The sequence below is a fragment of the Ruditapes philippinarum genome, unplaced genomic scaffold, assembly GCF_026571515.1.
Source record: "Ruditapes philippinarum isolate M1 unplaced genomic scaffold, ASM2657151v2 ctg4525_1_1_1_1, whole genome shotgun sequence".
In the NCBI taxonomy this organism is placed as follows: domain Eukaryota; kingdom Metazoa; phylum Mollusca; class Bivalvia; order Venerida; family Veneridae; genus Ruditapes; species Ruditapes philippinarum.
Genome location: NW_026854619.1, coordinates 3,797 through 31,721, shown reverse-complemented (window position 1 = coordinate 31,721; position 27,925 = coordinate 3,797). Strand labels below are relative to the sequence as shown.

General features: G+C 33.1%; 1 protein-coding gene across 1 annotated transcript in view; it reads left to right on the top strand.

Annotated features, from left to right (window-relative positions):
* The window catches only part of LOC132740596 (uncharacterized), a 37,714-nt gene extending 10,039 nt beyond the window's left edge, over positions 1 to 27,675 (top strand). The window contains exons 2-6 of the mRNA XM_060728532.1: positions 5,602 to 5,655; positions 8,186 to 8,246; positions 12,095 to 12,211; positions 17,176 to 17,277; positions 23,763 to 27,675. Coding sequence (XP_060584515.1) covers positions 5,602 to 5,655; positions 8,186 to 8,246; positions 12,095 to 12,211; positions 17,176 to 17,277; positions 23,763 to 24,376 — 948 coding nt within the window. The 3' untranslated portion in view covers positions 24,377 to 27,675. The remainder of the gene's footprint in view (positions 1 to 5,601; positions 5,656 to 8,185; positions 8,247 to 12,094; positions 12,212 to 17,175; positions 17,278 to 23,762) is intronic.
* Positions 27,676 to 27,925: the final 250 nt, after the last annotated feature.

Genomic DNA, 27,925 nt, shown 5'->3' with positions numbered 1-27,925 from the left:
TTTTGTTTAAGAAATAATATAACCAAAACAGTGATTTTATTCCTCAATAACATCACTGTTTGGAGTTCGGATGCGAGGAATTATATCACGAGTGCGTAGCCCGAGTGATATAATGATGCGCATCCGAACGACAAACAGTGATGTTATCAAGCGATAAAATCACTGATTTGGATATATTATTTCGACTCTAACACGACATCAACAAATAAATGTTGCCGTACTTGATAGTTAAGCAAATTTGAGCCTGATTTGTTTCCGTACTTGTTTTCAGCGCGTCGGATTTTTAGTGGTTACGTCACGTGTATAATGATTACGTCACATTTCTAAATATAGAACGTCAAACTGTGCATCTGTTGCATAATAACACACACTTTCTGTTCTTCTATGTTCAATAGGGAAAAATGCGGGTCGTGTTAGAATATACAATATCATGTGACAAATTGATCAGTGAATTATAGTTAAACTTACTTACATGCAACAGACTTTGAATTTAATATAACTGTATTGTGATAAACTTTGAAGCTCAAATTTGAACTTGTCTTTAAGATGTATTAACCAGAACTGGTTTTATTATGAGGAAACAATTCAGTTGGTTTTGCCGCCAATAATGTCAACAGGTATGGACATTTTGCAGCAAAGGACATTTGCCCCCCTCTTTAAAAATATTTGACTGGACATTTGCCTCCCTACCCCACCCCTTCTGAGTTTACCAAAAGATATGTCAATTGAATTCTTTAGCTTTAGGTTTCAGTTCAATCAAAATGCATTTATTTCAACAATGCTGCATTTATTGTTGTATCTTATCGAAACACAAACTTAAAGCTGCATGCCTCCAGATGAACAAAAATATTTCAAGAAAATCAGCTTTGAGAAAATGTACTAAGATCTTAAGAATAGTAAAAAGATTCACATTTCAAGAAATAATTTACATGCAATTTCTATGCAATAATGACTGATTTTGAAGTATTAAATTTATAACCATATTTCTACTGTGTAACACAGTAAGGAATTTATTTTATAATGCATATGAATTGTAGACTTTCTTTGTTATGTTTTGTAGATTATAAGTTCAGTTTTCAATTTGTAAATTACTTTCTTTGTCCACTTGGCAATATTTTACCTTTTTGTAGTTTCTGATCACAGATCAGAAAGTACAATGCTGACATTCAATCTCTTGCACAAAATTTCACAACAAACCTAACATTTACAAGTAGTTCTCAAAACAGCTTAAAACTAGCGATGTAAAAGAAAGAAATATTTTTATTTTGTTACAAGTATCCAATAAATTACAACGCATTCAAAGTTTAAAAGTAGCGTTGGCTTATAGAATTGTCAATAAATGCACAATCACAAATTACGAGGATGAATATCATTTTAATCATGAAAATGCTATTTTTAGCTGTGTCGATTACCGAATACTTCATCTGAGCGTGGTACACAAATAAATCTGACTGTCGAGTAGTGGAATATATACATGTCGGTCTATTTTCGCAAGAAGATTTTCGCTAAATTATTTACATCAGACGTGTTAAACAACAGGTTTATCGTGAACAAAATACCTCAAAATTAATAAGGATAACAAACCCGAAATGGAAATTCTAAATTTAGAATCATTTGATTTTATTCAAGCTTTCTTCGTATAACTGCCCCGTGGTGCAAGGGTAACGCGTTCGTTTAGGGTGCGAGCGGTCTTGGGTTCAAATCTGGGGTTCAAATCCAAGTCGAGGCAACAATTTTTTTTAAGTGTCTTTTTTTAAGGTAGTAGCAACGATATGCACGGATAAAGTGTGGCTGTCATAAAAATGAACATAAATGATTTTTTTATGCAACTCTAGTCATGCAAAATTCCGTATGCATCAAACTGTTTTAGTAAAAAATCTAAACGCAGTCGCTGCATCTCGGTGCCCTGTAAGATGAATTATAGTATATGAAAATAAAATTATACAGGAAAATACATACAGATATACAGTACGATTTAGATTGCAAAGATCAGAAAATACCACAGATATTGCAGCCCTTTGATTAAAACACAGTTTAGGTTGATATCCAATATACAGTATGATGGATATTCTACAGCTTAGAGTTTGATTAATTTTTTATACCCCCACCACAAAATGTGGGGGGGGCTATAATGGATTCGCTTTGTCGCGTCGGTCGGTCAGTTGGTCGGTCTGTCTGTCCGTCCGTCTCCATTTTCGTGTCCGCTCTATAACTCCTATACCAATTGAAGGATTTTCTTCAAACTTGGCTCAAATGTTCACCTCAACCAGGGGATGTGCAGAACCCATGTCGCCTATGTGTCAGCACAAGGTCAAGGTCACAATTGAAGGTCAAATATCAAACAATTAAATATTACACAGTATGTCGTGTCCGCTCTGTAAGTCCTACACTACTTGAAAGATTTTCTTCAAACTTGGCTTAAATGTTCACCTCAACCAGGGGATGTGCAGAACCCATGTTGCCCATGTGCCAGCTCAAGGTCACAATTGAAGGTCAAATATCAAACAATCAAATATTACACAGTATGTTGTGTCCGCTCTGTAAGTCCTACACTAATTGAAAGATTTTCTTCAAACTTGGCTCAAATATTCACCTCAACAAGGGGATGTGCAGAATCCATGTTGCTCATGTGTCAGCTCAATGTCAAGGTCACAATTGAAGGTCAAATATCAAACAATCTAATATTACACAGAATGTCATGTCTGCTCTGTAAGTCCTACACTAATTGAAAGATTTTCTTCAATCTTGGCTCAAATGTTCATCTCAACCAGGGTATGTGCAGAACTTATGTCACTCTTTTGCTGGCTTAAGGTCAAGGTCACACTTTAAGGTCAAAAATTGACTTAGAAAATATTCTTAAATTTTAACATTTATTTGAATATTTCTAAATCTAGAAAAGGTATTTGCTTAAAACTTAAAATATTTTTGAAGGGTCACAATTCCGATATGCTGTTCTTTCAAGTTTCATAACTCTGTATTGCATTTTACTAAAGTTACGCCCCTTTTTAAGTCTTCAAATTTACATACAATCAAATATTAGACAATATGTTGTGTCCGCTCTATAAATCCTATACTAATGGAAGAACTTTCTTCAAACTTTACTCAAATTTTCACCTCAACAAGGTTATGTGCAGAATCCATGTCACCTTTGTGCGGGCTAAAGGTCAATGTCACACTTGAAAGTTAAAAATTGACTTAGAAAATGTTCTTAAATTTTAACATGTACTTGAATATTTCTGAAACTAGCACAGGCATTTGCTTGAAACTTAAAAGATATATGAGATGTGGCAAATAAGATATGCAGGTCAAGTTTCATTACTCTGTATAGCATTTTGACAAAGTTATGCCCCTTTGTAAGTCTTCAAATTTACATACAACCAATACTAGACAATACATTGTGTCTGCTCTATAAATTCTAATATTACTAATGGAAGGATTTTCTTCAAACTTTACTCAAATGTTCAACCAAACTGGGTGATGTGCAAAACCCATCTTACCCTTGTGCCAGATTAAGGTCAAGGCCACACTTGAAGGTCAAAAATTGACTTATAAATAAAATGTTTAATACATTGGGAAAATGAAAGGTTATTTGTAACTGTTTCGAACATGATTTGATAATATATATTTATACTATTACCTGTACAATTAGTTTTTTTTTTCACCAGAGATAATTTCTTTTTATGTATTTGTGCCACATAAGTAATTCCCTTAACCACCTTTCCAAGTGGTCTTCCGTCAAGGACATTGGTGGGGGTATGAATCGCATTCAGTGATAGTTCTAGTTACACCAGTTTACAGTTTAGAAGAATGTTTTTAAGTTCACAGTTTGGTTTATATTTTCCAGTTATTAATTTAATTGATATTCTCCAGTTTACATTTTCATTGAAACAGGTTGTATGACATTGTCACGTTGTCCTATTAAGCTATTTGACTTGATTCTTGCATATCAGACAGGATTATCTACTGTGTAACACCAGTGCTAGAAAAACCTGTCTCACGGTATATAAACAAAATCACTGTACCCTGTCTTGTGAGCCTTATAATTTAATGTTTACCATGTCTTGCGAGTAAAAGCACATGCTACTATAACGATCATTGTATCTTATTTGGGAGCCTATATATTTTAACTTGCACCTTCCTTTTGATAACAGAAAGTAGACTTGTTGATATTCTGTGCTGTCTTACACCCATGTAAGACAAGGCAAGTGTTTTAGAGGATGTCAATTCTCACACAGCTTTTTTGAATGAATTGCGTTTTTAGGATGACATCAGTGCCCTTATGAATCATACACTACTGGAAGAAAAAAAGTGCTATTAATGAAAATATTATATGCGCGAAAAAGAATCAAACACCGGCTGTTGTCATAGACAGGAATATCTAGCTCTTGGTAACTGTTTAGCGAAAACAGAGCCTCGTTACCACTGTTAACAGTTACCCTGAAGCTAGATATTCCGGTCTGTACCGGCAGCCGGTGTAAGATCCTAATATTCTTGACTTTTAATTGATTTATTCAAATTAACTTAATGCTCATGTCCCATGTAGTAGTGCTTTAGTCAGGGCATGTAAAAGAAACAAGGTCATCTCTTGAATGTCACGCATCTGCTGTTTTAAAAATTTATGAATTTAGTTCAGAATATCTGAATCACAAACATTTAAATATCAAGCAGATATTTAATTTACTTTTCTGTCAGTGTATATACTGTTCCAGTAGCATTTTTGTTGCCCTTATCTGTGACAAACCTGAACAGTTAGTCATTTACATTTGAGCCGTGTCACGACAAAACCAACATAGTGCGTTTGCGACCAGCATGGATCCAGACCAGCCTGCCCATCCGCGCAGTCTGATCAGGATCCATGCTGTTCGCTTACCAACTCTATTACAAGTAGAGAAACTGATAGCAAACAGCATGGATCCTGATCAGACTGCGCGGATGCACAGGCTGGTCTGGATCCATGCTGGTCGCAAACGCACTATGTTGGTTTTGTCGTGACACGGCTCAAATGTAAATAACTAACTGTTCAGGTTTGTCACAGATATGGGCAACAAAAATGCTACTGTAACAGTATATACACTGAAAGAAAAGTAAATTAAATATCTGCTTGATATTTAAATGTTTGTGATTCAGATAGTTTGAACTACATTCATAAATTCATATGGGAATGTTACCTTTTCATCTGATACAATTAGAAGACATACAGAAAATGAAATATTGATATTTCTATATAATATAATATTTAATTAAGTTCTCTGACGGGAGCAAGTCTCTCAAACGATGTGTCTAATTTTGGATGATATATAAATTTTATTTCCAAACAAGCTTGTAATAGGAATAAAAACTATTGATTTCTAGATTTATTTTACCCTGTATATATTCTTTGTATGGAATTGTGAAAATAACTGCACCTGGGACTTGCAGTTAAATTAATATTTTTGTAACCAAGATGTTTTTTACTGTCTTTGAAATAGTAATAATATGTCTTTTCTTACATCATTTATATAATACAAATAAATCAGATGACCATTTTTAGATTGTTATTTTTTGTTAAAAGAGAAGTATAAGCCAAAATTTAATTGAATTTTCAATGTTCTTATGTTACAGGGTCAGGACAATGTAGTGTTTACAGATGTTGAGCCAGACACATACAGAATTTATGTAAATATTGTTATTATTCCATTACATAATACCATTCCTAGTAAACAAGTCATGTTCTCATTTCTCTATATTATGTTGGTATTCTCAATTTTATGTGTTCTGTATTAAAGTATATCTTCTCTATCTGTTTTGCATTATTGTCATATAACCTACCGTAGTTCTCTACCTGTTTTGTATTATTGCCATATAACTGGTCTGTTTTGTTTTACGGTCAAATAACCATTTTTAGCTCGACCTATACGAAGTATATGGAGAGCTGTCCTACTCGCCCCGGCGTCGGCGTCCGCGTCCGCGTCCAGATTTTAGATTAAAGTTTTGGTGCAGTAAAATATTTTTCACTATAACTTTGTCATTTCTTAAGGTATCAACTTCAAACTTCAAATATATGTTCCTTATCATCAACCACATCTTATGTGACAAGGTTCATAACTCTAGCACCAATATTTTCATATTTATCTCCCCTTGAACTTAGAATTTTCCTTAAAAAATACTATTTTTTACTGTTACTTCTTTATTTCTTAAGAGATCAACCTCATACTTCAAATATATGTACCTTATCATCATCCCCATCTTATGTGACAAGGTTCATAACTCTAGCACCAATATTTTCAGATTTATCTCCCCTTGAACTTATAATTTTCCTCAAAAAGTACTATTTCTTACTGTTTCTTCTTTATTTCTTAAGGGATCAACCTCATACTTCAAATATATTTACGTTATCATCATCCCCATCTTATGTGACAAGGTTCATAACTCTAGCACCAATATTTTCAGATTTATCTCCCTTTGAACTTAGAATTTTCCATAAAAAATATTATTTTTTACTGTTACTTATTTATTTCTAAAGGGATCAACTTCATACTTCAAATATATTTACGTTATCATCATCCACATCTTATGTTACAAGGTTCATAACTCTAGCACCAATATTGCAAGAATTATCTCCCCATAAACTTAGATTTTTTTTACTAGAAAAATGTTACTTTTTATTATAACTTTTTTATTTTTAAAGATATCTACCTCAAACTTCAAATACTTATTCCTTATCATCAATTACATTTTATGTGACAATGTTCATAACTCTTTTGAAGCAATATTTACACATTTATCTCTCTTTGAACTTTGGATTTTCTTTAAGAAATATAATAACTTCTTTACTTTTTAAGGTATCTACTTCAAACTTTAAATATATATTTCTTATCATTACACAAATGTTGTGTGACAAGGTCCATAACTCTAGCATGACTATTTCTAGAATTATTCCCCTTGATCTTGGAATTTATGTTAACAAATATCATTTTTTTACTATAACTTAATACATAATTATACATAATTGATTTTTCTTTCATAGTTTTGTCCTCCTTACTGCGTCCAGTATTTTATTAGTCGAGCTTCGCTGTCTCCTGTGACAGCTCTTGTTCTGTTTGTTTTGGATTGCTTTCATAATGATAACCAGTTCTCTGTTTTTATTTTTTGCCATATAACTTGGTTGTTTTTGTTTTACTGCCATATAACCAGTTCTCTGTTTTGTATTAATACAAATAACCAGGTCTCTGCCTGTTTTTGTATTACTGTCATATAACCAGTTCTCTATCTGTTTTGTGTAAGTATCATATTTTTGGGGGGCTGGATTTTACGTCGCACCAACACAGTGTAAGACATATGGCGACTATCCAGCTTTAATGGTGGCAGAAGACCTCTTTCATAGGCTCTATGCATTATTTCAGGGACAAACAAGCCTCTGAGTAGAACCACTGACGTTTAGTAAGGTAGCTCGATAGCTTTCTTACATGAAAGAATCCGAAGACACTTGCATTAAGGCTCAAACCATCAGCAGTGAGAGGCAAGTGGTTTGAAGTCAACAACCTTAACCACGCGGCAACAGATGTTATATATACAGTTCTCTATCTGTTTTGTATTATTATATATAATATAATTGAGCCACGTCACGACAAAACCATCATAATGGGTTTGAGACCAGCATGCATCCAGACCAGCCAGCGCATCCGCGCAGTCTGATCAGGATCCATACTGTTCGCTATCAGTTTCTATACTTGTTATAGAGTTGGTAAGCGAACAGCATGGATCCTGATCAGATTGTGCGGATGCGCAGGCTAGTCTTGATCCATGCTGGTCGCAAACTCGTTATGTTGGTTTTGTCGTGACGAGGCTCATATTCTCTATTTGTTCTGTATTCTTGTTTAATGATTATGTTTAGCAGAAAAATTATTAAATAGTTTGCCAAACTTATTAAATTTTTATTTTTTCCATAAGCAATGATGCTTTCGTAAAATAAGTTTTGTGAAATACTTTTCGTATTTAGAGTTATTTAAAATAATTATATAACTCGAAATAATATATGTTTCAATTTCTGCTGCCCAAATAGACACACTTATATTGAAAAATATTTCAAAGCTATGATTACAATAATCAATTATTCATTATATATTTAAAGACAATTTAATGCATCTTCTATGAATTAAAAAGTGGAATAATTAATGTATTATAATTGTTTTTATATTATGAACAGGTACAAAAACTGCCAGATCCAGATAATCCTATGATTGTTACAAAACCTTTCAATGTCTCAGGTAAATATACTGTAATTTATTAACTCTAAACCACACTAAATAACTATATTACATGCACATGTCCGTCTTTCAATATGGATTAAATTATTCATCATTTACAGGGAAAAGATCTTTTGTAAAAAAAAATGTGTACCAAAACCTGCATGAATGCTGATCTATGACAAAAGTCTTAACCAATACCTGTATAAATATGACAAAAGTCTTTACCAATAACTACATAAATATGACAAAAAGCTGTACCAATAGCTACATAAATAACACAAAAGTCTGTATCAATGGCTGCATAAATATGACAAAAGTCTGTACCAATAGTTGCATAAATATGACAAAAAGCTGTAATGAATTTGACAAAAGTCTATACAAATATGACAAATGTCTGTACCAATGGCTGCATAAATATGACAAAAAGCTGTACCAATAGCTACATAAATAACACAAAAGTCTGTATCAATGGCTGCATAAATATGACAAAAGTCTGTATCAATGGCTGCATAAATATGACAAAAGTCTGTACCAATAGCTGCATAAATATGACATAAGTCTGTACCAATAGTTGCATAAATATGACAAAAGTTTTTAACAGTAAGCTGCATAAATATGACAAAAGTCTGTACCAATAGCTGCATAAATATGACAAAAGTCTTTAACAATAAGCTGCATAAATATGACAAAAGTCTGTACCAATAGTTGCATAAATATGACATAAGTCTATACCAATAGTTGCATAAATATGACATAAGTCTGTACCAATAGCTGCATAAATATGACAAAAGTCTGTACCAATAGCTGCATAAATATGACAAAAGTCTTTAACAGTAAGCTGCATAAATATGACAAAAGTCTGATACCAATAAGCTGAATAAATATGACAAAAGTCTGTACCAATAGCTGCATAAATATGACAAAAGTAAATATGACAAATGTCTGTACCAATGGCTGCATAAATATGACAAAAGTCTTTACCAATAGTTGCAAAAATATGACAAAAGTCTTTAACAGTAAGCTTCATAAATATGACAAAAGTCTGTACCAATAGTTGCATAAATATGACAAAAGTCTTAAACAGTAATCTGCATAAATATGACAAAAAAAAATATGACAAAAAGCTGTACCAATAGCTGCATAAATATGACAAAAGTCTGTACCAATAGTTGCATAAATATGACAAAAGTCTATACCAATAGTTGCATAAATATGACAAAAGTCTGTACCAATAGCTGCATAAATATGACAAAAGTCTTTAACAATAAGCTGCATAAATATGACAAAAGTCTGTACGGTACCAATAGCTGCATTAATATGACAAAAGTCTGTACAAATAGCTGCATAAATATGACAGCCTTAGCCTGGTGGCAGCCACTAAATCTACCCTTACAACCAGTGTAAATGAAGATCAGTTGACAGTACATCATTGCTTATCTACACTTTTTCTCAGTCAGTACAAATTTTAAAATGTTTCCTAAAAAAAATTAATGCTCTTTTGTCAAGATTAAATGATAAACAAGGCCACTTCAGATATTTAGCATAGTTCAAAGGATTAATTTATAAGAAAAAGTATTTATGACAACTGTGAACAATTCTAAGTTCAAAACAGGGCAAAGTCCATTATAAAAACTTAGTATGGCAAAGGTAGAAGGATCCCTGGTCAGCAAAAGCAAAAAGCTTTTAAGTGAGAGTGTCACAGAAAATAAGAAATGTTCTAAAATAGGATTATTCTGTAGACAGTAATCAAATAAAGGCACGCTATATTAACTTTATATTTTTCTTAATTCATTCCTTAAAAAGGAGAAAAACTCATTTGTAGAGAAAGTTAATAGAGATAATAGAATAAAAAGACATCCCAAAATATGTCTAAGTGAAAAATAATATCTGTCAATAGCCAGAAAGATGGCATTTCCAGAAATAAATATCTCCTTGGAAACCAATACCTTGTTTAATGGAGAAGAAAAGATGGTGAAACTGCCTAAGTGCTCCCGTCTGCTGTTGGTAGTGAGAGAGATTTGTTGATTATCTTACAATAGTTATATAGAGGATATGTGTTTACTTAATAACAGCTTTTTACAGGAGAGAAAAAAAGAAAAATGTTGATTATGAATTTAGAGCGTAATGTCATATAAATATTATAGGTCAATGACTAGAGGCATGTTGTCACTATTCTAAGACATCTCTGCACTCTTATCTTTAGAAAAAAGTTCCTTGCCTTAAAGTAATGTTTACTCTGGATCATTGACCTGCTGTAAACATGCCCTGCCTTGACTTTTTGAAAAAAAATCTGCTATGAACATCTTTTATCAACATGCCTTGCCTTGTAAAGCATTTGCAATGAACCTCTGTTATCAATATGCCCTGATTTGTATCTAACAATATATGCCATGAACTTCTGTAAGGAACATGCCCTGTTTTTGTTTCTGAAAAATATCTGCTGTACATCTGAAATGAGCATGCCCTGTCCTGTATTATTTAAACAATATCAGCACTGAACATCTTTGATAGCATGCCTTGCTTTTTTTACTGATAAATATCTAATTTGAACATCTGTTAAGAACATGCACTGTCTTGCTCCTAAAATATATCTGCTATGAACATATTTAGATTAGCATGCCCTGCCTTGTATTATTTACCATTCATCTGCTGTGGACATCTGTTACTAACATGCCCTGCTTTGTTTTAAAAAAAAAACCCTGCTGTGAATATCTGTACTGAACATGCCCTGCCTAGTTAAAAAAAAATCTGCTGTGAATATCTGTACTGAACATGCCCTGCCTTGTTTAAAAAATCTGCTGTGAATATCTGTACTGAACATGCCCTGCCTTGTTAAAAAATCTGCTGTGAATTTGTGTACTGAACATGCCCTGCCTTGTTAAAAAAATCTGCTGTGAATATCTGTACTGAACATGCCCTGCCTTTTTGAAAAAAATCTCCTGTGAACATCTGTACTGAACATGCCCTGCCTAATATTTATACAAATACCCGCTGTTTAAGTTGAGAACATGCCCTGCCTTAAATTAAAAAAATTCTGTTGCTGGTTAAAAAAAATCAACAGAATATCTAAATAGCCTATAAGTATTGGTAATATAATATTGATGATATTTTATTGCAGGTTTACCATTCACTAAGATACCATAAAAAAAAATCTTCTTTATATTTTACAAAGGGCATTACTAAATGTAGAGATACAGTTTCTAGAAAAGCTGATAGTTTTCAAGCTTTTACTGTAAAAATTCTGTTTTGTAGACACAGGTTCGCCTAAAATTTATCAAACATCACCAACTTTATTGTATATTTGGGAGACTTTGTGTCTAAGACAGTGAATAAAATTTTGTTTTGAGACACAAATTAATTTCTCAGCATCCAAAAACCAGTTCAATACCAAATATTTCCTTGGTGCTGGATATTAGGGAAATGTTGTTTGAAATATTAAATGAAGGGGTGTCTTCCTTATCGTGCAAAACTCGGAAATCACCATGTGACCTTTACAGTGTCAAAGTTACTTAAAGGGACTCCACTGAAGTATTTTGACATGACAAGACTGGAAATAATTATTCGAGATTAATGTTCAATTTGATGTTGGTCTGGACCAATAACTTATGCGCAAAATTTTAGATCATACGCTTAAACCTGTTTTCCTGGATGTGAAAAATTACCTAAATTGAAAAGCTTTGCAAAGCTTTCAATTTATTTCTAAGTATATTTCTTCATTATCTTTTATATAATTATTTTTCTTTTTAAATGCCCCAGCTGATCTATAAGAAATTCAAATTATTTTTTTTTAAACTTTTGGACCTGAGTGGAGTTCCTTTAACCACCAACAAACTCAATTTTTATGGTGCTGTAATTTAATTTTTCAGAACCACCATTGACAGAGAAGACAACAATAGCTGCATCTACTGTTGCTATAATTACAATGGCTTGTCTGTTGTTTGTTGCTGGTGTAACAACACTTTATTTCTGCTTGAAGAGGAAACGTAAGTCCCATTATGTCACCTTAGTGCAATAACTGTTTAACTTCTATTTAGTTTAGAAGGACTTGATCCGTTTTTGTACTTAGGTGACAGAATTTAATTATACATTTATGGACTATTTATGATTTTATGGTTGAACATAACTTTTTTAAGGAGATGGGAGAAAAATCTAATTACCCATTTATTGATAGTAAGTTATCATAATATGTCAGGTAAATTTTTATATATACATGTGTCACTGTGAGGGTGAGAAAAATGTGCAGCCTAACCGAGACTGGAGCCAGGGACCCTCGGAATACAGTACCGTGGCTCTACCCACTGAGCTATCCAGCAATGTATACATCATCTCCCCTAATAAATAGTGAACAGTTCTGAACCCAGACAGCTATATTGAAATTTGTCCTTGAATTTCACAGAGTTACAAAGCAATGTTAATTATACTCTGAGCTATAAGCAGTCGTGGGCCCCTGTTGGGCGCCAAATGTCACAGGGTGAGAAAAATGTGCAGCCTGATCGGGACTCGAACCCGGGACCCTCGGAATACCATACCGTGGCTCTACAGACTGAGCTATCCGGCCGCTTACACATCATCTTCCCTAAATAGCGAACAGTTCTATACCGTGACACATGTACATGTATATCCAAGCTGTCTCTTACATACCTTAGTCACATAACATTATAACATTCATTACTTTGACTATAAAATGAAAAACAAAAATATGTCACAAAAAAAACTTGTAATAAAGAGTTTGTTAAAGTATTATCTGTTTATCATAAGGTATTATTGTAGATGCTCCATTGTTTGTGAAATATTTACAAACCAATAACAAAATACCTGACTTGTTACTGGATAATATTATATTTTACTTCATTGTGTGAATAACGTAAAACAACACCTAACTTGTAATCTCATCTGTTTGTCTGCCTTCATCCTTCACCTTCATAAATCTTGTTTACTGACTTACTTACTGTATATTTTTATTCAGAAAGTCAAGAAATCTGGTTTTACTTCTTGTAATTTACACTTATTGTAGAAATGTAGGGCAAGTTATTGGTTTTGTCTATAGAGGGATAATGTTTATCTTAAAGTCGTTCAATATTAATACAGTCTAACTTATCTTAGTGACTGACTGTGTTTAAAGGCTCCCTGTCTACAACAACCTTACTTTAACTCACCCTTGAGATATTGTACAGAATAATCAACTCTTTAGCTGGTGAAATATGTGGTGATGTGTACTGAAAAAAATTAATATTAAGCCTTGGTTAATATTAATATGTCAGTACATAATTATCACATAATGTTCACCATCTCAAAAAGAAAGTGTATTTCTAGCTCGACTTTTCAATAAGAATAAGTAGAGCTATTCTAGTCACCCAGATGTCGGCGTAACCGCTTATGTTAAAGTTTGTGTACCACCGCAAATATTTTCGAAGTCCAATGACATGTATGGCTTTGAAACTTTGCAAACTTGTTCACCATCATGACCCCAATCTGAAGACTGGAGGAGGTAACTCTCTCAAGAATTTTGACAGAATTATGCCCCTTGTTGGACTTAGAATTGATGTTAAAGTTTGCATACCACCTCAGATATATAATCCTTTTTCGACATAGAATTTATGTTAAAGTTTGCATAGTACCACCTCATTCTCATATTCCATTGACATCTGGCTTTGAAACAAGTTGAAAGTGTATACTTTTCTTTGAGACATAATAGGACTCTTTTCAAGGCCTATAACTGTAACATGGATTTGAAAAAAAAAATGGCCCTTTAATGTGAACATAGAAATTTTTACCTTAACAAGGCTTTTTTACTATCAAGCACTAAGAATAGTTGAGCGTGCTGTCCTACCAACAGCTCTTGTTATCCCCCGCCGAAAAGGCGGCGGGGGATATAGAAATAGTCTCCGTCTGTCCGTCTGTCCTTCCGTCCGTCCGTCCGTCCTTCCTTCTGTCCAACATTTTTGTCCAGAGCATATCTCAAAAAGTATTTGAGATATCAACTTGAAACTTCATAGGTGGATAGACCTCATTGAGGAGGAGTGCAGTGCACACGAATGAGAACTCTACCTTTCATAATTTTTGAGTTATCGCCCTTTGTTATTTTTCATACTTAATTTTCACCTGTGTGGAGCATAACTCAAAAAGTATTTGAGATATCAACATGAAATGTCATAGGTGGATAGATCTTATTGAGGAGGAATGCTGTGCGCAAGAATGATAACTCTTTGCTATATAATTGTCCCCCGCCTTTTCGAAGAAAAAAGGGGGATATAGAAATAGGCTCCGTCCGTCTGTCCGTCCGTCCGTCTGTGCGTCCGTCCGTCCGTCACACTTTCGTGTCCGGTCCATTACTTTGTCATTTATGAAAGGAATTTGAAATAACTTGGCACAAATGTTTATTATAATAAGACGATGTGTCATGCGCAACAACCAGACCGCTACCTCCAGGGTCAAGGTCGCACTTGCTCATTCAAGGTCAACATTGCCTATTTGAGGGTATATGTCGTGTCCGGTCCATAACTTTCTTATCTATGAAGGGATTTTGTAAATACTTGCCATAATTGTTCACAATAATCAGACGATGTGTCAAGCGCAAAAACCAGTCACCTACCTTCAAGGTCAAGGTCACACTTGGAGGTCAAATATAAACATAGTCTGTTACAGGGTATATTTCGTGTCCTGTCCATAACTTTGTCATTTATCAAAGGAGTTTGAAATTACATGGCACAAATGTTTGTTATAATAAGACGATGTGTCATGTGCAACAACCAGATCCGTTCCTTCAGGGTCAAGGTCGTACTTGCTCATTCAAGTTAACATTGTCTATTTGAGGGTATATGTCGTGTCCGGTCCATAACTTTATTATCTATGAAGGGATTTTGAAAATACTTGCCATAATTGTTCACAATAATCAGACGATGTGTCATGCGCAAAAACCAGTTGCCTACCTTCAAGGTTAAGGTCACACTTGAAGGTCAAATATTAACATAGTCTGTTACAGGGTATATTTCGTGTCCGGTCCATAACTTTGTCATTTATCAAAGAAATTTAAAATAACTTGGCACAAATGTTTGTTATAATAAGAAGATGTGTCATGAGCAACAACCAGATCCCTACCTCCAGGGTCAAGGTCGTACTTGCTTATTCAAGGTCAACATTGTCTATTTGAGGATATATGTCCTGTCCGGTCCATAACTTTCTTATCTATGAAGGAATTTTGTAAATACTTGCCATAATTGTTCACAATAATCAGATGATGTGTCCTGCGCAAAAACCGGTCACCTACCTCCAAGGTCAAGGTCACACTTTGAGGTCAAATACTTACATAGTCTGTTACAGGGTATATTTTGTGTCCGGTCCATAACTTTTTCATAGTTCAAAGGATTTTGAAAATACTTCGCACAAATAGTCACCATAATAGGAGGATGTGTCATGCGCAACACCTGCATCCCTACCTCCAAGGTCAAGGTCACACTTAGCGGTCAAAAATTAACATAGTCTATTATAGGGTATATTTTGTGTTGAATCTAGAACTTCTTCATAGTTCAAGGGATTTTGAAATAGCTTGGCACAAATAGTCACAATAATAAGACGATATGTCAAGTACAACACCTGCACCCCTACCTCTGAGGTCAAGGTCACACTTAGAGGTCAAAGGTTAACAGAGTCTGTTATTTGGTATATTTTGTGTCCCGTCCATTACTTCTTCATAGATTAAGGGATTTTGAAAATACTTGGCTCAAATAGTCACAATGATTAGATGATATGTCATGCGTAACATCTGTGTCCCTACCTCCAAGGTCAAGGTCACACTTAGAGGTCAAAGATTTACATAGTCTGTTATTTGGTATATTTTGTGTCCAATCTATAACTTCTTTATAGTTCAATGTATTTTGAAAATACTTGGCACAAATAGTCTCAATAATAAGACGTTATGTCATGCACAACACCTGCTCCCCTACCTCCAAGGTCAAGGTCACACTTAGAGGTCAAAGCTTAACATGATAGATTTTTAAATTCCGTGTTTCATTTTAATTTTTTAACAAATTTATTGTTACATTTGCAGATCTAGCATTGATCATAATTTTGGACTGAATGTCCTGAGATCCATACCTCTGAATATAAATCTTTTAAAATAGCACAATTTTATGCTTCATATAAAACTTCCCGAGGCGGGGGACGTTGGTAACTCTGTTACAAATTCTTGTTTTTGAGTGATTGCCCTTTGTTCTTTTTCATACTATTTTGTCCGGAGCTTATCTCAAAAAGTATTTGAGGTATCAACTTGAAACTTCATAGGTGGATGGATCTCATTGAGGAGGAGTGCAGTGCACAAGAATGATAACTCTTCCCTGCATAATTTTTGAGTTATTGCCCTTTGTTATTTTTCATACTTAATTTTTCACCTGAGTGGAGCATAACTCAAAAGTGTTTGAGATGTCAACATGAAATGTCATTGGTGGATAGATCTTATTGAGGAGGAATGCTGTGTGCAAGAATGATAACTCTTGCCTATATAATTTTTGAGTTATTGCCCTTTGTTCTTTTTCATACTATTTTGTCCGGAGCTTATCTCAAAAAGTATTTGAGGTATCAACTTGAAACTTCATAGGTGGATAGATTTTACTGTGGAGGGGTGCAGCACACAAGATTGATAACCTTCCCTGCATTATTTTTCAGTTATTGCCCTTTGTTATTTTCAGCCATCAGTATTCACATAGGTTTCAAACCTGTAATCACTTCAGCCATAAGTTTTCATTACCAAAAGACCTCTTAAAATTGAATTATTCTGCTCTACTACATATACATTCTTCCAATGAGCAAACCCATTCGGCGGGGGATGGCCATGTTGACATGGCTCTTGTTTATTACATAATTTATAGATAACTTGTATAATCTTATCTACAATCTTCCTCCTAGTAAATAAATTCAGTGAATGTTGAATCTTTGAATATTTATTTCTTAGGTTGTCAATGTTCCCCTATGAACTGGAAGATTTGTAATTGTGCCTCCTATCAAAGAACACCGCAGAGTGCTCCTAACAATAGAGCAGAAGATGAAGAAAACAGTAAGTGCATTTTACAATTATTATCAATTTACCAATTAGTATTAGTGATCATTTATATCAAAGGAAAAAATGCTGAACACTTTAGTTTGGCTTTCAAATGATCTTATTTAGCAGTTTTAGATGAAATTTGGTATCAATAACCATAATTCTTTGTTAAACAGGTTTTGATTCAGAATTTGTAAAAACAATATTCACACACTTACAATCACCTTGTTGATCAATCAAGTATGACCTTGAAATGGCCTTGACCTTAAAGGTCAAATTATTGAATTTAGCTGAATTGGCCGCTTTGTTTCTAATGGATGTATTTAATTCATTCTTTGACATATTTTTTTTTGTAAATACCTTTCAGCACAAACTGAACATGACCTTGATAATTATATGACCTTGGCCTTTATGTTAAAATTACTGAGTTTTGCAAAAATTGACCATAACTTTGTATTCATGGGCAGATTTTATCCAAACTTGAACAAAACAACAATTAGAATTAAAAAAATAAAAAACATGTTGAGCAATTAAAGTATGGCCTTCACCATAAAATGACCTTGACCCATGTAGTCAAATTATTGAATTTTGCTAAAATAAGCTTTGTTTGTATTTGATGTATTGTACTCATTTGGACATATCAACCTTTTGAAAATACTTTAAAGTTAAACTGAACTTGACATATTTATGACCTTTCACTTTATGGTAAATTTTTGAAAATGGCTTAACTTGGCCATAACTATGTCATAAATTGTCAAATTTAGCAATTCAGATATGACCTTGATTTTAAATGTACACCGTAGCCTCGATAAATCGCTCTTCGTTATAACGCTAATCTCAGTATAGCGCTCATAGACCTTGGCTCCCAAAAAAAAAAAGGAAAAAAAAAAAAGAAAAAAATTCATGTAGATTTAGATTCATATCGCACCATATCCGCTATAACGCTTGTTCAATTTGACAGTCAAGTACTATAAACAATGTAATTAGGACATTTATGAGCGCTAAGGTGTGAAAATCATGCAGAGGTTAGCGTTTATCCGCTCTTTTGTTGTTTTACCTATCGATCAGTCAGGCATCATATTGTTTCCAAAATCTCAAATTTATATTATATGTGACATGGACAGCCGGTGGTGTGTATAGATAAACTAAAATTCACACACATATCTGTGACATGCAAACCTCGCTGAATTAAATAACCCACACAAGCCCAAAATCAATTTAAAATCCTGCACTGTATATAGAACGGCCCAGACAGTGGTTTTGAGACATTGGACCCCAACATGAGCGTTATAATGAGGCTGTAGTGTACTTCTAGGCCAAAATGTCACAATTATGACAAATTTGATTCTTACTTAGTCAAATTGAGCAATAAAGTATTACCTTAACTTTTTAATGACCTTTACCCTGAAAGTCAAATTATTGAAGTTCTATAAAAATTTGCCATAACTTTGTTATTAATGAACAGGTTTGATTTAAAGCTAGATAAACAATAGTAGGACATGAACACCTTGACCAGTAAATGTTTTCACCCTCAAGGTCATATATGAACATTCATATAAATTCTGTAGAATCTTGTAATCTATGTACAGATTTGAATAAACATTATCTTACTGCCTGAAATGAGGATGATTTTAACCTGTTTAAGTTCAAAAATGCATTATATGATTTAGCATTGCTACAGCAGTATGAATAAAGTATATCAATAGAATTAGTAAATTTAGTTACATTCTCTAGGTCTTACATTTCCATTTTATTCCAAAACCTAGTGAGTTATCAAACAAAAGCGGGTGTGGGGAACAGAAAAGGTCAATCCTTCATCAGTGAAAAGTCGTTTTGAAGTAAATCCTCAGATAATGTCTGACATCCATCATTATTTACAGACATAGAAGTCTTAAACATTATTAAAAAAATATAATTTATGAACAAAACCATGTAGGAAAGTTGCATACCATGTAGAAAACAGGCAGTTTTAACTTTTTTGCGAGACATGATGATGGGCTTCTTTAGCTTTTTGTTGTCATTGTCATAATTCAAAATCTTTAATGTAGCCTATTATTCAAACCTTTTAAAAGATATAAAGGCTACATATTTGGAGTTATGTCCCTTTTTAGCTTGACTTTTTCAAAAGAACAATTCAATGTATTGCAAGTCATGTTGTCCGAGTTGCCGATGGAAAAGTTTAACAGTTGCCATTATTTTTTTTATTTCTGAATGAATTGTCTTCATACTTGGACACTTTAAAACCCTTTTGGTCAAATGTTTGAAATTTGCTTGATGTTTGCTGTTATCGGCTATAACTATGATATTTATTAATTATCTTCATTCTTGGACATAATACTTCTTTTGACATGACCTTCAAAGAGGCTGTATTGATTCTGACCTTCACTTGAAAATGATGTTGACCTTTGAGGTCAAATTATTGTAATTTCACAGTTTTTTGCTATCATTGGCAATAAGATTGTAAATGATAAATGTATTATCTTCATATTTGTGCACAACAATCCTTGAGACAAGGCATGGAAGAAGATTTAATTAAACTTGACCTTGACCTTAATTTGACGTTGACACTTAAGGTCAAATAAGTAAAAGTTTCTGTAACTTTGTTATTTATTTTGAACACTTGACAAAACGCATAAGTTGAATAATTTAAATATGACCTTAACATTATTTGACCTTGACCATTGTTATTTATTTACAGATTTGAGTTGTATTGTGACAAAAGAACACAGTCATATGACAAAACTGACATGTTGAATTATTTTGATATGAACTTGACATTCGCTAAACTGGCATATTTTTGTTCTTTACTTACAGACGACAAAAGAACATATATGACAAAATGGACATGTTGAATTATTCTCCTGACCGCCAAGGACATATTATTGAAATTTGCTGAAATAGTCATGGCTTTGATATTAATTTATGGATTTGATTCATTCTTTGATAAAAGAACACATATGACAAATCTGCCATGATGATTTATTCAAAATCTGACCTTGACCTTTAATTGATTTTGACTGTCAATGTCAAATATGAAATTGGATTTTTATTTGTTACAAAAAAAAATATGTTAAATATTATAATATTCCCACTGTGACTTCAGAAATAAGAAAAAGTTGAGCAGCAGCCCCCCCCCCCCCTTCCCTCCCCTAGGCGATGACTCTTGTTATCTTGTTAACTTTGTCAAAATTGGTTATTTATAGTCATTGCCTTTAATAGATGAGCAATTACACTGCATGCAGTGGTCTTGTTAAAAGATGTTCTTTTGCGTAAGAACTTGATTTTTGCAGCAATGAAGTAAAATAAGCATTACAAACAAATTATTACAGCATGTTCATAATGTTCTGTTCTGTGTTTGTTCTCTTGGTGTCTTATGACAAAGGGGCTATTTTACATACTAATAAGATATATTAAGAACTTGCTGGATATTTTTTCACCTGATACCAATATTTTAATACATTTGATTATATTTTCTAGATGTGTTTACTCCACTAACAAATATGTAACAATTATTTGGAGGTGAGACACTATTTCGTAAAAAAATAACAAACACCATAATGTTTCTGCTGTACTAATACAATGGATACAAAAACTTTACAGTGCAATCTTGACAGAAGAGCCCTCTGTAGAACAATTTTAATTACCAGTTTACATCATCAATTTACAATTCTTCCTAAAAGAATAAGACTTCACAATAAATATGACATCTCTAGGGCAACACCTTTCAGCATTTTAGTATCAAGTAAATTAACACCTCGTAACTTAATATGAGTCGTGTCATGACAAAACCAACATGGTGCGTTTGAGACCAGCATGGATCCAGACCAGCCTGCGCATCCATGCTGTTCGCTTACATACCCTATTACAAGTAGAGAAACTGATAACCAACAGCATGGATCTTGATGAGACTGCGCGGATGCTCAGGCTGGTCTGGATCCATGCTGGTCGCAAACGCATTATGTTGGTTTTGTTGTGACGTGGCTCATATTGTCTCTATAGAGAAATATCCATCACCAACAACCACATTTTGGTTTCCTAATGGTATTGCTGTGTAGAGGTTGTACTGTATCTGTATTCTACCAATTTTTAGTGCATTGTTGTAGAATAATTCATGATTTGAGTTCAAATGCGCAGAAATATGATCAAGAAGGCCAATAGGCCTGAGTGATTAATAACAAAGCATTTTAACGATAAACCATGTATTATTTTTGTAACTAACTAAACTAAACTAATTGATACCTAATTTTGCTTTAGTTTACAACTTAATCATTCATGAAAACTCTGATGAGCTTGCTACATATTTAGCTCACTGGAGCACACAACTGTGCCATTGTGATACCCTAATAACTACTGCTTCTGTTGTCTTTCAGTTGTCATTAACTTTTTACTTGTTACTTCAACATCTCCCCCTAAATGCATGGCCAATAGTGATAAAACTATACAGGAATTATTCTAAGGTTGTCTTTTGTTAATATTGCTCACACGGTATTGGTCTGCTGAACAAGATGGCTGCCACTCTGATCTGAAAATAGAAATTCCTTTAAATAAGATCTCCTCAATTACTTGATAGATTTTAAAGAAACTGTAAAGCAATAATCATTTGGTAGTCCTTTACAGAAAAAATTGTTCAAAATTAATGGTTCTGGTCTGTTGAACAAGGAATATCCTGGTAATTAAATCTTGTTCATATAGACCATGTCTTTTGGTGAGCGATTAAGGCCCATAATGGCCCTTTGTTAAATAGGTAAAGAAACAATGATGACAATATTGTTTTCTTCATTAATAAAATTGATTTATATATATTTTTTTTTTTGGGGGGGGGAGGGGGGGATTTGGCTGGTTTTGTCACACCATCATAGTATAGGTCATATGGCTAAAATCTTTCCAGCTTTACTGGTAGAGGAAGACCTTAGGACTGGTGCCCCTCTCTACATTATTTTAGGTACAAATGGGCACTTGAGTAAAACCACCAATGATCTTTAAGCTAGCTGGATAACTTTCTCACATGTAAAATCCAGTAAATGCTTGCTCGCAGTGGCTCAAACCTACAGCTGTGGGAGGCAAGTCATTTCAAGTCAACGACCTTAACCACTGGGCCTGGAGGGGCGCCCCTTCTTTTATATTCTTTAAAATTTAATAATTTTAATCACTTTTTCCACTTTCATCTTGCTTTTAAGAGTGTACCAGTTGAGTTACTGCATTAAAAGTACAATAAAATCAGTTTGTATCCTTAGTGCAGTTTTAAAACCTGAGTGCAATCTGGTCAGACATGAGACTACTAAATTAACTGGTCAAAATTCACAGCATGGTAAACTTATTACACAAATTGAGTAGGGCAATTAAGGGTAAAAGATTGTAAATTAAGATCTTTGAAGAATGATTGTTAAAGTACACATGTCATGTCTAGATCATTGTTCTAATTTTTCAACTAAAGTACTGGGTTAATGACATATATATTTTTTTTTTCACAGGAAATTAATTTTGTTCATTTTAATGAGAAATTTAGATTTTTTTATTTCTTTAAGGAACTTTATTCATAGTATTCTATATAATAGGAATCAGGTTTCAGTAAGAATCAAGAAAAAAAACAACATTGGTTGCATAAGTTTTTGAGATTTTTAAAATTTATTGAGTTCCTATGATTATAACATTGCTGTTTTCTTTTTTGTTGGTGTTTCATAGAGTATTTAATGGCCTGATATTAAGCTTAATTCTGAACAGAAAAAACATGTACTAATAGCTGTCATAAGGATGGTTCAGACATAGAATCATGACTATATATATATATATATATGTAAAGCTGTTTATTCACAAGGGGAGAAAACTTCTGTAGAGTAGCTGTGTGAAATATTGGGTGTACACAAACTGTAACTGTATCATTGTGATGCCACTTGCCTATGCCAGATTATAATGCTGTATATTACTCAATGGCTCAAGTCTAAGTTAACTACACACACTTTGCCATTTTCCTTCATCAAAATAGAAAGATTTACCGATTTATTAAGTCTTTAATCATCACATTTTAGTGGTTTCATAGCATTTGGTGAAATCAATCTTTGCCAGTAGGCGGGGTCAATATTTGCCTTGGTCACTTAAGAAGCAATTTTCCTGTTTATTACTTAACAGTCCACTGCCCTGCATAGTCCTGGCATACTAGAATGACTGATATTGAATGAATACAAAGCCTAAGAATAATAATTATGGCTTTAAATCTTAATACTTCATTACTGCATATTATGTCAACTTCAATTTAATTTTGATTTACGGGACAAAAAATCCTCTCTGGGACACTTCGTTGACCATTACAAGATTAAATTTGGGACAATCCCAGATATCCAGGATATTATGCCTTGAATGAGTACAGCAAGCCTGAACCTATTTGCTGTCAAAAGTATACCATTGTACCATAAAATCTTTAGCCAAAAAAAATATGATAATACTAGCAAATTAAGTCAATGTATGAATCATAATCATCATCTGAATATCCTCTCTCTTTTCAGGTTCCATGTTGGAAATCTTACCCGTGTATTATGATGAGTCAGAGAGTTTTACGTCTGCTGTTAAAGAAGTGTGTTCGTACCTGAATAAGTGGGCAAAATGTCGCATAAATCATAACTGGTTGTCCAGTTTCTATGACAACCCTGAACTATCCTTTAAAGAAAGTTACCCAAATGGTACACTTCTGATTTTTCTTTCATCCAAGATGTGGACTTTCTTAAACAGTCATCAACATTCTACAGACTTGCAGACGAAGATATTTAAAAATGTTTTGATGGAAAGTAGCGGGAAGGAGTTCCGTAAGATGATAGTCAGTTTTCACCCATTGCCTGGATTGAAGGAACGTTTTCACTGCATAAAAATATATAGAATAAGGAAGCAGATAGTAGGTCATAATGATAACAGATTTGATATAAACACTGAAGATTTGTATCAGATGTTAAAAGAAATCAATGGAGATGACGAAGAGGTGAAGCAGGGCTGGTCTGGGTATGAGCAAATCCTTTCACTTTTCAATGCCACAAAATTCATACCAGAAAATGATTTAGATTTTGGGAGGCATTCATTTCTAAATGGCGAGCGTATTATTAATCAGAAGAACATACAAAACAATTAGACACACTCGCATGTGGGCGGAGTCTCAGCAGAATAGAGTGTGCAACACCTACAGTCAGAATGGTTACACCCCTGATACAGGATTTCATCATATAGTAGATGAACTGGGACATGACAAGATTGGTACAAACGAGATTGATATAGATAGTGCTAGTGTTTGCCAAGATGGATATTACCCAATGACTAGACACTTTGATCATGTGATAGAAAATCACATTGGTTATTGGTCGCCACCAGAAGAAGACTCAGAAAGTGTTACACAGTCTGTGATTGGTCAAAAACAAATGGAGATTTATCAGAAGTATAAGGCAAACATGTGACAAGTGTTGTTGATCAGCATTATTTTAGAGGTCTTGCTTCAAATCAGTGTTACCCACATGATTTCCTTGAATATTGTTAAATTGTCACCTTTGTGCAGTAAATGGTTAATTGACCTGTTAAATTTAGAAGGACTTAACTCGTTAATGCACTAAAGTGATGAATGTTCTTTGGTAATATATCAATGTTGATACATATTCATTATGTACATGTAGAGAAAACCTTTTTGTAAGTGTTCACTATTTTTTTGTCCTGAATTTTTCAAACAGGATCATTTAGAATTATTTAAGACGACCAATTAACAATGACAACTATATTGTAATGTGGTGTTTAGAAAAAAAATGGCTGTAACTGATTATTCTCATCGATATACTGTTAACTGTTTGTTATGTGCTCAAAATGTTTTTTGTGCCTTTATGTTTTACTGCCATAAAGTGTTCTTGTTATTTCAGTTGTATAATGATAGTCAGAAACTTGTGACATTGGGTGAAGATCATTTTAATCATAAACTTACCTTTAGAACAGGTGACAGCACTGTAGAGTTGCCCATGGCAACACTATCATAAGGTCATCTCATCCTGCACATCTTTCTGTAAAGTCCCAGTAGACTTAAAACTGTTGGCTTTTTATTAAAGTTTTAACATTTTGATATTGAAATTGCTTATAATGTCATTATAGTCACTGGTTAGTTATCCAGGAAAGCCTGTTCGATGAAATGACCGATAAATGACCAAAACATGAATTAAAAACAACATACATATCAAACAATCAAACAAACATTCAATTCAAAGCAGGGCAAATTTGCTATGTAAAGGTGTAATAAGAAAAAAATTATTTAAGAACTGAAAGTCCTATTTCTATGATCAATTTTATTGAACTGTTATAGCAGAAAAATACAGATACCACATGTATGCAAATTACATTTCATATTTTTTAACTGGTATGATATACCTGCTATGTTTTTTAAATTATAAACTGTCCTGTCTCAATTGAAGATAGTGAGAGTAATTTAAGCCAACAATATAAAGTCTTACAGGGGGGCGTGGGTGAGGAAGCTGGTCCGGCACAGGTTATTCGTAAGTGCTGCATGTGCTCAAAGAGTGTACTAAGATATTTGTCACAGATACTGTAATTTGACTGTACGATGCCTGTATTTACACTTTAATTGCTCATCATCCTCAATCAATGAATTTATCATAAAATGAAAAACTTTTTGTGCTGTGTGGCAGCTGTTCAAAGGACAGCCTCGTACTTTATCCCGTTGTTCTTATATTGTTCTGCTTTGTCAGAATTACTGATCCTAATACTTCAAGACTGTTCCCAGGTAATGTGAAATGTGTTGTATTTTTTCTCTGGTGAACAGACTCGGTCAAACTAAGTCTGTCATTTGCTCCCATTTCTTTTTTTTCAGTCTCAAGGATTGTAACCTACTTTGTAATCAAACTAAAATAAATTCTGTATAAACTAAGGAAATTCGCTACCTCTAGAAATTTAATCTGTTTCGTACAAAATTAATACTCAAGTATCAGTAATGTAAAAGGTCACCTGTTTTAAGCACATTTTGTTAATTGATCTTTCAATGTCAAACAAATGCTCTGTATAATTATCATTTCTAATGACTTAGTTATATCAAAATCTTTTTTTAACTGTCTGAAATGGTATGGTACTGTTCACACACTGATTTATGAATCACCTCTTCATTGTAAAAATAATTACATTTTATATCTGTTATATGTGTGTTAATCATGTGTCTGTCTTGTGACATTCCATGTGTTGATCATAATGATTTTAATTTTATATTTTAATTGCTTACTTCATTATTGCTTTGATCAATTCTGAGCTGTTTGACCAAACATAATTTATCATGCTTTAAGTTTTGATCCTGAAATCTCTTAGGTCTGTTATTATTATACCCAAATTCAAAGCAAAGCTGTAGGGAGATGGACAATCAGTGCTTTATAGGAAAATTCATGAAGAGCATTTCAAATAATGACTCATATACACTACATGTATGCCTGTTTGCTTTTTTTTGCAGAAAACTATAAAATTTTAACATTTTGGTTAGTTTGGACATAATGTGTGCCTCTTGTTGCATTATTATGCCGGTGAAGATATCAAATATGTGTTTATTTTGTTAGTTTATATTAAAATTTTATGCTCAGCATTTCACAAAAATGCCAAAAACTTGTCTGTTTGCTCTATTTGCAGAAAATTATAAAAATTGAACAGGTTAGTTTGGACATTATTAACATGTAATGATGAAGATATTGCAACCAATTCAACATTTAACAAAAGAAAAAAAATCAGAAATTTTAAGATTTAATTGCTATGGTAAACAGAAACTGTTGTCAACTCGACTAATTGCATAAAAGATCAAAAGAGGCCTTTGAAACAAATCTTTTCCCCAAAATGAATTTTAATTTTTTGTTACAAACAGTATTTTTGTTTGTTTGCCAAACTTAACGTTGATTTTATATATCATATGTTAAATTGTTGATGTTTTTACAGATATTTTATCATTGATGTTACATGTATATATAAGTTGTTATATCAAGTGATTTTTAGTAAAATTCTTAATTAATTAGATAGATTTATAATGATGGTCCTCGTGGGTTACTGCAAAACTTAAATTTTTTGGCAAATTATAAATAGAAATAAAAAGGACTTACTTTTGTTGATTTATTTTACTGATGTTAACTGGTGCATCTTTACTTTTAAAGTACATTTTTGTGATCAAAGTTTGTAAGTTGACAATTTAGAACAGTAACATCTGGATTAATCAGTAAAATATTTATAGATGGCGCCACATTATGGCAAAAATAACACATGTTTGGATTACTTTGGTAATATTAATAATGCAGTACCAGGTGGAACTTGTGTATAGTTAGATTATATAGTTATTTTAGTAATCATCAAGAAAAAATTGTTATCATGTATGTTCTATGTTGTTGTTTTTTTATAGAAAAAAATCAGTAGAATTGATATTGTTTTGATATTTGCACTTGTAAATTTTAGATACTCAAAATTCTGAATTAATTTTTTATGTTGATTACTCTATTGATTATGTTAATTACTAGACACTAATTATTTTTCTCCACAATAACAGTATTCTGTATAATTTTATAAGTACAAAATTTGACTAGAAGCAAATTTCCCTGTGAGATTTTACAATTGTTTAAGCATTACAATTTATTCAATGATTTCTTAAGTTTTAAAGGAAAAAACAAGATAA